The sequence below is a fragment of the Taeniopygia guttata genome, chromosome 14, assembly GCF_048771995.1.
Source record: "Taeniopygia guttata chromosome 14, bTaeGut7.mat, whole genome shotgun sequence".
NCBI classification, from domain to species: Eukaryota; Metazoa; Chordata; class Aves; order Passeriformes; family Estrildidae; genus Taeniopygia; species Taeniopygia guttata.
The window spans coordinates 7,418,781-7,430,555 of NC_133039.1; the positions used below are offsets into that span (position 1 = coordinate 7,418,781).

General features: G+C 50.9%; 1 protein-coding gene across 6 annotated transcripts in view; it reads right to left on the reverse strand.

Annotated features, from left to right (window-relative positions):
* Positions 1–11,671, reverse strand: part of ARHGAP17 (Rho GTPase activating protein 17) — a 42,512-nt gene extending 30,841 nt beyond the window's left edge. For 5 of the 6 annotated variants that reach the window (XM_030285066.4, XM_030285061.4, XM_030285062.4 and 2 more), the window contains exon 1: positions 11,514–11,671. In XM_030285066.4, coding sequence (XP_030140926.4) covers positions 11,514–11,566 — 53 coding nt within the window. In that variant the 5' untranslated portion in view covers positions 11,567–11,671. The remainder of the gene's footprint in view (positions 1–11,513) is intronic. The other variant, XM_072935914.1, reaches the window with a different exon arrangement.
* Positions 11,672–11,775: the final 104 nt, after the last annotated feature.

The following is an 11,775-nucleotide window of genomic DNA, read 5'->3' on the forward strand; positions in this document are numbered from 1 at the left end:
GTTCTGCTATAAGACACAGTCCAGCAGAAAGCAACCTAAATAATTCCTGAATTGTTATTCCTGAATGTCAGGCATCATTTTACAGCCCCTGTGTGCCAACAAAACAGTAGGTGCTGCTAGAACAGGGATTCCTGTGCTTTGGGCCACAGCAGCAGCTCCAGGTGAAATTTAACCTGGGCACCAGGAGCAAGAAATGATCCTGCAGCGCCTGGGGGCCAGCAGCTTGCCAGGGCTGCTCACCTGGGCACCCAGGTGTGTGCCAGCTGCAGTCACCCCGTGCCAAACCCACGGAGCAAGCGCTGGACTGCCCCTGACTCAATTCCCAGAGCCTCTGTCCCCGGAGAGGGACGGGGAAATCTGTCCCCGGAGAGGGACGGGGAAATCTGTCCCCGGAGAGGGACGGGGGAATCTGTCCCTGCATTGGGACGGGGGAATCTGTCCCCAGAGAGGGACGGGGAAATCTGTCCCCAGAGAGGGACGGGGGAAATCTGTCCCTGCATTGGGACGGGGGAAATCTGTCCCTGTATTGGGATGGGGAAATCTGTCCCTGTATTGGGATGGGGAAATCTGTCCCTGCATTGGGATGGGGAAATCCGTCCCTGCATTGGGACGGGGAAATCTGTCCCTGCACTGGGACGGGGAAATCTGTCCCCAGAGAGGGACGGGGAAATCTGTCTCTGCATTGGGACAGGGAAATCTGTCCCCGCATTGGGACAGGGAAATCTGTCCCTTTCAGCAGCAGCAGCCACCTAAGATCAGCCTAAACCAATTTCTGACCTGCAGCCCGGGGCCCACATCTCATTCCAATCTCATTCCAGGAGGTGACACGAGCTGGCAGAGCTGCTGGCACAGTGGCTGTGCCCTCCTGCTCCTCTCCCTGCCCGCAGGAGCACCCCTCTGTCAGCAGCTCCAGGGACATGCCTGCCTGGAGAAAAGGGTTTGCCACTCTGAGCCGGGGCTGCGAGCTCCAAGGATGGGAACAACGGGAAGGCAGCTGGGAATCAGGCTGGCACGGCCCTGGGCACCAATGCAGAGCTCTGGGCATGGATGCAGAGCTCTGGGCACCGATGCAGGGCCCCTGGCACTGATGCAGCCACAGGTCGGAGATAACAGGAGGAGATAACAGGCTCAGGATAACAGGAGGGCTCAGGGATTCCCATTGTGCCTTTGGCAGCTGGCACAGCTAAGGAGTGCAGTCCCCTTGCCAAACCACCTACTGGCATGAGAACTGCTCCACGTGTGAAAAGGGAATTTAAAAAACTACCAAAGCACCCTCCACCATCTCCTGAACTTCCAAACAGATCTCGATTCCCTCTCCATGGGACAGGTGCACCGACTCCAGACATTTTTAAGCTTTGTGATTTCTCTTCCCAGAAGTCTTGCATTGTCAGTTGCTGGAAAGGGCTCCAAGAAGCAGCACTGCCTTTTCCACAGACAAGCTTTTTACAGGACAGACATGTCTGAATAAGAAAAATATGCACTACAGGAACGAACAAAATTCACTGAACTGCTGAAAAAACCCTGGGCGTTTTTTGCATATTTGGTTCCTTTTTTTTTTTAACTTCAACAAGACAAGGGGGAATGGCTTCACATTGACAGCAAATAGGTTTAGATTAGGCATTAAAAAATAAGTTCTTCCCTGGGAAGCGGGTGAGGCCCTGGCATAGGGCACCCAGGGATTCAATGGCTTCAGTCTTGCTTAAGCGTCAAAAAACTCCAGTCCAGAAATTATTATTTCACCAAAGGTAACACTGCTCTTTCTTACTGTATTGCCCAGCCTGATCTATTTTAAGTTTGGGGACTCACAAAACTGGCGAGAGAAAGCCTTGGAGAAGGAACCAAACTGAACCAACACCAGAAGCAAAACAAGGAAACGCAGAAAAGGCAGAACAATGAAGCAGGAATAGAAAGTCAGGCTGCAAAGAGGAGCTGGAAGCGTTGAAATAACAGCAAAAAGGCTGCAAGGGAGTTGGGGGATCTGAAGCTCTATAAAGTCAGCTGGGGACAAACAGGCATTATTCCCTGTGCCCAGGATTTCACAAGGGAGCCTTTGCGCCGATTTCCTGAGCGCGCCGTGATGAACAACTCATGGCTGAGCCCTCGGGTGTGTTCTGCAGGAGGGGCCAGGCCTGGCAGGACTGGCATCCTGGGATCCAGGGGATGGGCACGGCTCCTGCTCTGCTGCTGCCTGCACACAGAGCCTGATGCCCAGCCCAGCACGTGCTGGGAATGCAGGTGAAGCTGGGGGGAAGAGATGATGGTGTCTGACTCCAGCTCAGAAGGCTGAATGATTTCTGTATTATAACCATACTATAACACATTAATATACTATTTAAAGGAGATACTACAACTACAAACTTACTTCTTCCTAACTCACAACTCGTGGCCCTCTCTGGAGGGTCCAGCCCCAGGTGGGTTGGATTGGCCACCAGGCTCAAACAATCCTCACCAGAATCCAACCAAGCAACACCCCAGGGAAACAATTCTCCAAACACATTCCACATGGGAAAACAAGGAGCAGAAATAGAAATTGTTTTATCTTTCTTCTTTCTGTGCTCCTCTACGAAAAATCCTGAAAAAGAGAAGAATGTGCCTGGCACAGGCCACTGCCACCACGCTCCAAAATGAAAGTCAGCTCAGCCCCTGCTTCTGAGGAAATCAGGTTTATGATCCTGCACTTCACACAGGCCTGGACCTGCTGTTACAAAAGCAGGATTACTTTAGCTTGCTGTTCTGCTCTGCAAAACCCAGCAGCTCAGAACACTTAATCTGTGTGTGAAATCACTCTGCAGCAGGGCAGAGCAGCTCAATGCTCAACCCAAAGAGGGGCTGCAAGCTCAGCTCACACACTGATTTCTCTGTGTGAGAATATCAGCTTCATTTCTTACAGAAAATAGAATTTTTAATCTGGGGATTGATGTTTCCTAACAATTGCTTGATATTTATATGTGATGAGACCGCATTTGAGTAACTGCTATATTTCCCACAGCCATATCTCAGCTATGACTTTTCTAACTGCCTGCAGGACAATTTCTCTTCTAAAAACAGGCCCACCTTTGAAATTAATTTTCCTGTCACTGGCTAAAGGAGCTTTCTTAGCTTTAAACATAGAGGATGTGTTACCTGTGTGTACAACAGCATTTTCAGCTCTCACCGGTGACCTACCGTATCTGCGCACTATTCAGCTGTACAAGCTACCACTTATCCTTTAATTAATTTTAAATTTCACTCTGGAAGCATCACTGGGATCCTGAGAAACACCAGTGAGGTTATGTATACAAAAAAATCACTGCAGCAATGTGGAGCACAGGACAATGTGCAGGACAGAAGGAAAAACTCCTCCTCTGTTGACCCTTCTGCCCCCAAGGCCATTTGGCCATCCTGGCCCTTTGATTCACTCCCTGCAGCCACTCCAGGATGTCCCTGGCACGCTGCAGCGCAATCAGCTCCAGCAGACAACAATCCCTGTCCAGGAAAAGAGGCTCCACCTCGGGAGAGGAGCGCTGGTGACCTCACCCAGCTGGCCCAGGCTTGAGGAGCTGTTTCCTGGTGAGAAGGAGGAGTTGCACAAGCATCCCGACTGTCCCGTGGATCAGCCATGGAACAGCAGCTTCCAGCTCCACGCTTCCAAGGCTGTTTGGCTCCTAAGGAATAAATGTTAATCAACAGTACAGAATCCTGGAAGGGTCTGGGTTGGAAGAGACCAAGGATGGAGTTTAGCCTTCACGACTGGTACCTACAACACTCAAACAGCCTGAAAAATGAGGAATCTAGTACAGTAATCCATCCAAATCACTTGGTGTGTCACCACCAGCTGCTGTGAAGGCACTTGGTTCTGAATTACTGCCATCAGACTTCCTTAGGCAGTTTAACTGGTGTTTAATCAAACTCCCATGGTTTCAGGTCAGAGCTGTGCCAGGACAAGTGCTGCCTCAGACAAGGCCCAATACTGCGGGCTGGAGGTTCTCCTAAATGCCAAAAATTGGAGCTGCTTCATTTAAGTTACAATTCCTCTCTTCCTACCAACTCTGCAGAGTATCAGAAAACATTTCTAACACCCAAAGACACTTTTCATTTAATCCCTTCCCAGAAAGATCCTGTCATGTGGCATTTCATCGTTGCTAATACAATGACCTCTAACAAGCAGCTCTGGCCACAGATCCCTTATCATAACCTTAAAATAACATGCAAGTGTCTAAGAAATACATTTGCCTTCATCAATTCCAAGTGTATCCCATTACAGCATCAGGCTGAAGCAGACTCTTACATCACTTCTGGCTATTTCAGCAGATCAAATCATGACTATTTCAAGATTTTGACTCTGGGCATAACCCGATACTATGATTATTCACTCTGAAGAACCCCCATCAGATCAAGTCAGAATTAAGGAATCATCCGTGGTGGGGATTACTTTGTATGAATAAATATCAGGAGGACAAGAGGCACCTCCTGAGCCTTCAGCTGAGCCATTGCCACTGAAGCAGATCCAGGTGTACTCTTCCCTCTCTATCCTGCTACTATGTCAGGTACCAAAAGCTCCAGCCTGGATGCACCCATGGACAGAATCCCTCCCCACTGCCAGCTCCAGCCAGGAATGGTGACTCAGGCTCTGGTTCTGTGCCGTGCCACGGGCACAGTGTGCCAGCTTTGGCACTGCCCTTCCCGCTGGCCTGCACCTAAACCCACCCGGGAGTCACCTGCACAGAAAGAGGACCTTTATTCTCCACTTCACAGCACTGGAAGACCAGGCTTTCCCGAGACAGAGGCTCCCTTTATCCTCACACCCTCCTGAGCCTGGCAGAACAGGGAGCCCGAGCTGACCCAGCTGATCCCACGGTGTCTGTCTGGATTGTGAATATTTTATCAGCCCTCTCATCTGCTTCGTCAAGCAGCAGCTCGAACACAGCCAAAGGAGAAGAGGACACGCATGCAAGCAGGCAATTAATACTACCCCAATCTCCCAGCTTGGAATCTTTTAATTTCTTTTTCTGCAACAAAAATCTCAAGTATTTTACCTACTGCCCACTCAGCACCTGACACACAAATGGCACACAAAGTGATGTACTTACTTCTTTCTTTTCAACAGCAGCTTTAGCTGGTTGCTACTGGAATTCACAACAATTTACTAGTCAAGTAAACAAAGTTTAGTTTGTTGTTTAGTTCTCTCTGGGAAAGAGAAGCTTTGGGGTGGCCTTCCAGCACCTGAAAGAGCTGATAAGAAGGATGGGGAGAGACAGGCCAAGGGGGGATGGCATCCCCAGGCTAGGGGGGACACTGGGAAGACCTGGTGCTGTCAGATGGCACCCCTGGCTCGGAGCTGGGAAATGCCACCCACGGGATCCCTGGGCATCACACCCTGCCCACGTCACCGCTTCGGGACATGGGCAAGGCCAGGCAGCCCGGGCAGGGCATTCCCAGGTTTCATGTGGTCTGGAAGCAGATCACAAGCCATGAGGTTTTCAAACTGAGGGCTGAGCAACTACTTACTCATTGATTTAAAACCTGGTGCTGCCCTTGTAAGGGTACAAGAGGGAAGTTTCTTAAAAACACAAAGTAATTTCTGAGGTGTCTAATCTTCAGCACTCTTCATGACCTGGACTTTAAACATGAGATCACCTTGGCCCATGAGGAATTACAAGATCCTGATAAACTCACTGCCTTTACGAAACCTAAAGAAACACCAGAACTAGACCAGAATATGTTCTTTTCTTCCCTGTTCACAGCCAGAAGCTCTGGTCCTCCCAGGGGTTCCAGCACAGCGATCCAGCAGCTCAGCATAGCAGCAGCTCAGCCTCACAGGTCTCCCCAGATGCTGAGCTCTGGACTGGACAGAACTCTGCAATAAACTCACTACAAAGTCCTCACCTTCAGTACATTCAGGTGGTTTTTCCTTTGGCTTCAGCAGTCTGCTTTGAAGGGGACATTAATCAATGGGATTAACAGACATGCTCACAAAATCCAGTCTAGACCACAGCTTGGATCCAACTTCTAGCATCCATTTCTGGAATGATTTCTATCATCTGTGGTTTATGACTGTGATAATACAGTCCCAAACCCCCCCACGGGTGCCAAATCTGGCCACAAGCACAGCCCCAAACTGAACACAGAATAGCTGTTTTTCTATAATTGGAAGTTTGTCCCAGTAGAAGAATCCATCTCCCAAGCTGCACAAGCCATTACATTGTGTCACAGATCCCCAAAGGGTGCAGGAAACAGATAAATGTGCTGATACCGAGACTTTGCTGAGCCTGCTGGGCTAATTGAGCTCTCTCCCTGCACTGGGCCGAGTTTTGGGCAGTGCAGAGCCCCAGTGCAGCTCCTGCCGTGCTCCCTGCCCCACAGCCCCGTCCCCAGATGTTCATTCCAGCAGTGAGCCCTGGGCTGTCATTCCTCACACTCTGCTCCCACCAGGGCCTGACCTGCAGCCCCAAACCCTGCTCAGGAACAGCACCCCCCTAATTAAATCCACTCAGACTCCTTTAAACCCATCATTGGATTCAGCTGCCACCCAGAAAGATCTAATTCAATTTCCTAATTAGAGACCTTGAACTTCATTCGGAGATAAACAGGAAATGCTTAAGATAACGATTATAAACACTGAAATGAGTTTTTCTTTTCATGAGCACTCCGATGGAGACAAATGCCAACCTGCAAACTCCCTGTAAATATGAAATATTTCAACCCTGTTTACCACTTCTTCAAATATCTCTGCCAAACACAACAAGTAGTGCAAGTAAATAACACTCAGCAGATTTAACTTCTATTAAAGGATGTTTGGGTGAGCCAGAAATTTTCACGTACTGGGGTCATCTTCAATTTTTTCCTCCCACACAAAACCAGAAAAACATTAAAGAAATTCTTTGCTATTAAATGGCACTGTGGGGTTAATGTTATACTGATGGAAGTATTGAGAGAGATGGATGCACTCTTGTTTTACCACCCTGGACACTTGAAAAAGCGAGTTTCAAAGTACTACCAACACAACATGAAGAAGCAGAACAACTTCCCTTAAGTAATAATAGGCAGAGCAGTTCTGGGGAAGACAAGAATCAATGGATAATGCTTTAGCAAGGGAAAAAAAAGGAATAATTTGGACCATCCACATTTTCCATGAAGTATTACTAGAAATTATTGCTTTCCAGCAGGTTTTCCATGCACAGATAAATGCAGGCAGCTCCCCCTTGTACAATAATTCGATATCAGGCATTTTAACATAACTTGCTTTAATATAATAATTACGTTATAGCTCCAATTCCAACTCAAGACTCGAACATTGCCAAGTGGCTTGAAGAAACACTAAATATAGCTCAGCACAGTAACTTTTATGCAGGACATGAGCTATTAAAAGCCATGTTCCAAAACTCCTGGTGAGTCACAGCAATGCCATGAGTACAGGGCCTGGAAAAACCTATTTGTACACAAGGAGTTGTATTTGAGCAGTGGGAAACGAGCACAGGAGCTACAGTAAGTGAGCCTCTTGCATAAAACCAGAGCCTTCTGAGGCACTCTGTGGGCTCTTCCAGATTTCTAATTAGTCAGAGCTGCCTGTCCCTGGTTTAAATTACTGCAGGAGCCCCAGGGCAGATCGAGTATCTCTCCCAGCAAAGGCAGTAAGAAAATCCACCTGTCTGATCTTGGGTGACTTCACCAGACCCAAACCTCCCCAGCAGTTGTCTGGAATCATTTTTAATCAGAATGGTGCTCAGGGATTGCACCTAAAGGATGAAGAAAGAACCTGATGGCAGCAGCAGCAGCAGGCAGTCCCCAGAGGCTGGAAGCCCAGCTCGTGGAGATTGTCACAGCCTGAAACGTCATTAATTACCAGCCTGAGCTCTGTAAGCAAACAGCACGATCCAGACCTCTCCATGGGCTCATTCCTCATGGAAATTACTCAGCTATGTAGTTCAAATGCTTATTAGTGTATCAGTGCAAAGCTTTGATGACAATAGCTCCCAACATTTATTTTCATTAGGGATGACCGTAGCTCTAAAGGAGAATATTCCCAAGTTTCTAATCAAATCTGTCTCCTTTGTAACTTATAAAAGGGTATGGAAACCAAGACAAGCCCTTGTAGATCCGTGAAGAATGACTTTGCTGACATCAAAAATAATATCATTTAAATTTCTGAGCCTAACACTCAGGTGCTCTGCTGGAGTGAGGATCTGCTCAGGAAGCATCCCAAGGGAAGGAACAACCTCACCTCAAACCTGTGAGACAGCAGATCCTAAACCAGTCACAGCTGCTCTGTGCCCAGCTGTTCCAGTGGATCCAGGCCCTGGGCCTCCACAGAGATGAAGCTTTAGAGGAATTAGGAGAAAAATCCCATGAAAAGCAATCCCAGCACGTGGCCTCTAAGGAATCACAGGCCACCTGAAATTCGTGAAGTTCAGAATTAAACTTATTCCTTTCCTCTCCACTCTTTTCCAGCCTAACTGAAACTTCCCAGCTGTTTGCAGCTGGATTGAGGATGTAGCTCAAGATAAAGTCAGCTCTGAGCTGGTTGCTCTGGGTGATCAGCCCTGTGCCTCTTGTGGGCAAGATGCCACTTTATGGCAAAGCATTAATTCAGCTCAGGAAATCATCAGCTGATGGTTTCCTGGCAAGCCCTGCCTCTGCTCACCTGCAGGCCCCAGCCCTGCTTTTTGGGAATTCCTGACTGGGTGTGAGAGCCTGGAGGATGCCACGAGCCCCAGCACACACCACAACTCCCAGTTACTCCTCCAGCTAAGCCTGCCCTGAGATCACCCTGTGATGCCACCTCCAGTGCCAGGCTGTGTCTCAGTCACCCTGCCCAAGCTCTGATATCTCATTTTTAGGTTTCCCAAGCAGCACTGACAACAAATCTGTCCAATATATGAAATATAAAGTCCTCAGCAGCAGACTGAACACTTAAGGCAGCCAAGAACATCCATGAGGTAATTGCTGAAAAATATTTAACACATCTATTAATTATTGTGGAATCCTGTTCCACTGAGCTAATCCCCTCTTTAATTAGTTTCCTACATGTATTTCATAATTCATGTAATTCTATCTGCGGACTCACAGGCTTCTTATAAATGCCATTCCTCGGCGTTGATGGAGCTCCTGCCCATCCTTTCTTATTTCCCATAGGAAGGTGTTACTTCCCTGATGCCAGGTCTGATATTTGGGGTCCAAGGATGGGACCCCTGGAAGCTGGCTGTGTCATTCCTCCCTTCACTCAGACAAAGCCTTGTGGAGTTGTGCAGTTTTATCTTTTTTTTGTTAGGGTTGGGATTAAATGTGTGAGATGGTATTTTTTGTTTGGATTCAGAAGTTTATTAGTTTTTATCTACATTATAGTTTCACAAACCATGAGTTTTATAGTGTTTTAATAAACTAAAAAATGAAGCTGTATTTTTTTTCTCTATAAAGTTTTTTAAGGATAAACTATTTGCCTTTATTAAGGCAACAACCCCAGGTCTCCCAGCCCTGCTGACCTCAGGGGAACGTGGCTGCTCTCCCACAGCCCAGGAACCTCTGAGCGAGGGAAAAGCAGAGCAGGAGGAGCCACCCCTTCCAAACCCAGCACCAGGAGCAGCCAGCAGGGACCAGCCCCAGGGATGCAGAGACCCCAAACACCTCCCAAAACTGCTTCTCCTGGGAGCAGCTCCTTCCCTGCAGGGCTCTGGAACACTGAGCCATCACCTCTTCAGGCACTCACACAGCCACAGGGATTCTCCTGATGCAGGACTCGTCTCCTCGCTCCATCCCAGCGCTCAAAACTAACAAATGAGTTCACCAACTCAACAGAACATGAACGACTGCCTGTGAGATCCTGCTGAATGCCTGTCACGCCTTCCATGAGCCCTGCAGTGCTTCTCAAACTAAATTTGAGAGCCTCAGCCCTGACATATGGAAGTGAAACCTGTTAAAAGCCACCCCAGCTATGGGGTTTTACCCTGGGAAACAAAATAAGGCCCTGGTGACTACAGGAACGCTTGACTAGCACATGAAATGTGAGCAGCAGGTGAGCAATGTGAAACAGTCACCATTAATGAGTATCAAACCTGCAAAACCAAATGCCTGGGTGCCATTGATAGAGTTTTTAATGAAAAGCAGCGACAGCAGCGTCAGCACTCGGTGAAGGCAGCCTCCCCCACGCCGTGCATGCCCAGGGCAGCCCAGAGTCCGTGGCACAGGTGTGGGCAGGAACCTGCCCAGACAGCACAGCCAGCGCCGCAGCCCTCACCTGGCCAAGGGTCACTGCCAGCTCCCCACCCACACCCAGCGCTGCCCACATTCCTCCGGAGCTGGCCCTGGCAGCACAGGGCACCCCGAGCTGTTTATCCTGCTCAGCGTTGCTCCACATTCCGCTGGGGATTTGGAGCTGTGCGGCTGACACATGCAAACAGGGAATGCCAATAATCCCCCCAAAGACATAAAAACCCCATTGATTCACCTGAAATGGTAACCAGAGGACAAGGTCGGCTGGGAGGTTGTTCCCTCTTTAATAGCAAAACAAACCCATTAAAAATCTCCTCCTTGGGCTTTTATAGCTGGCACACCTGCCCTGGGCTGCGTGGGCTCCAAGGAAAACCATCACCCTGCTAAGGGAGTTCTTGGAAAGGAGACCACCAAGACATAAACTCAGATAGCAACTTTATACCGTCAGTACCAGCACAGACTTCCAACTTACACTCTCAACATAAGAACTGATTTTCCAATGAAATCTCCACTGAAAGCAGAAGGAAGTTTGTGCATTGATTTCTGCTAGAGAAGCAGTGCGGTGACATTTGCATGCTGAGCTCAAGGCCAGCTGCTGCTGCAGGGCACTTCCCTGTCTGGGCACGGATTTGTCGCTACCTAACCCAGTTAAAAACCCTCCAGACTCCCACAGCTGGAAACCGCTGGCTGCTGTAGCGACAGGGCTGCTGTGATTGTTAAATCAAACCCTGGGGAGGCAGCGAGGTGCTGGAGAGGCACTCTGAACCTTCTCAGGCGGGAGAGAAGGCGAGAAGCTGAGCAGGGACCTCCGCGGTAACAGAGAGGAAACGAAAGCCGCCGCGGCGCGGACAAGCAGCGCCCGGGGAGGGGCTCGGGACCACCGGGGACCACCGGGGACCCCCGGGCGGGCGAGCAGAGCCCCGGCTGCGGCTCGGACCGAGCCTTCACCGGTGCCCTCGAGGCTTCACCCCCGACCGGCCCCGCGGAGCCCGGGAAAGGGCTCGGGACCACCGGGACCCCCGGGCGGGCGAGCAGAGCCGCGGCCCCGGCTCGGACCGAGCCTTCACCCCTCAGCACCCGCGGCCGCCGCTCCCCGCGAGGCTTCGCCGCGATCGGCCCCGCGACCCCCGGGGACCCCCGGGGACCCACGGGGACCCCCGGCGCGGCTGCGACCCCCGGGCGGGCGAGCAGAGCCGCGGCTCCGGCTCGGACCGAGCCTTCACCGCCGAGCGGCCGCGGCTCCCCCCGAGGCTTCGCCCCCGACCGGCCCCGCAGCCCCCGCGCCCCGTCCGCTGCCGCCCCATCCCGGCCCCGGCCCCGCCGCCCACCTGCCCACGGTCTGGTTGGCCAGCTGCTTCATGCGGTTGAATTGCTTCTTCATGGCGGCGGCCGCTGCCCCGGGCTGCCCGGGCCCCGCCGCTCTGCCCCGGCCCAGCCCGGCGCGGCCCGGCCCGGCCCCGCCGCTTCCGGCCCGGCCCCTTCCCGGCCCCGCTGCCCGGCCCGGATGTCCCGCCCGCAGCCCGGGCGGGGCCGCGGCTCCTCCTGCCCCGCGGCTGGCAGCGGCGGGCGGACAGAGCCGCTGGTAGTAAA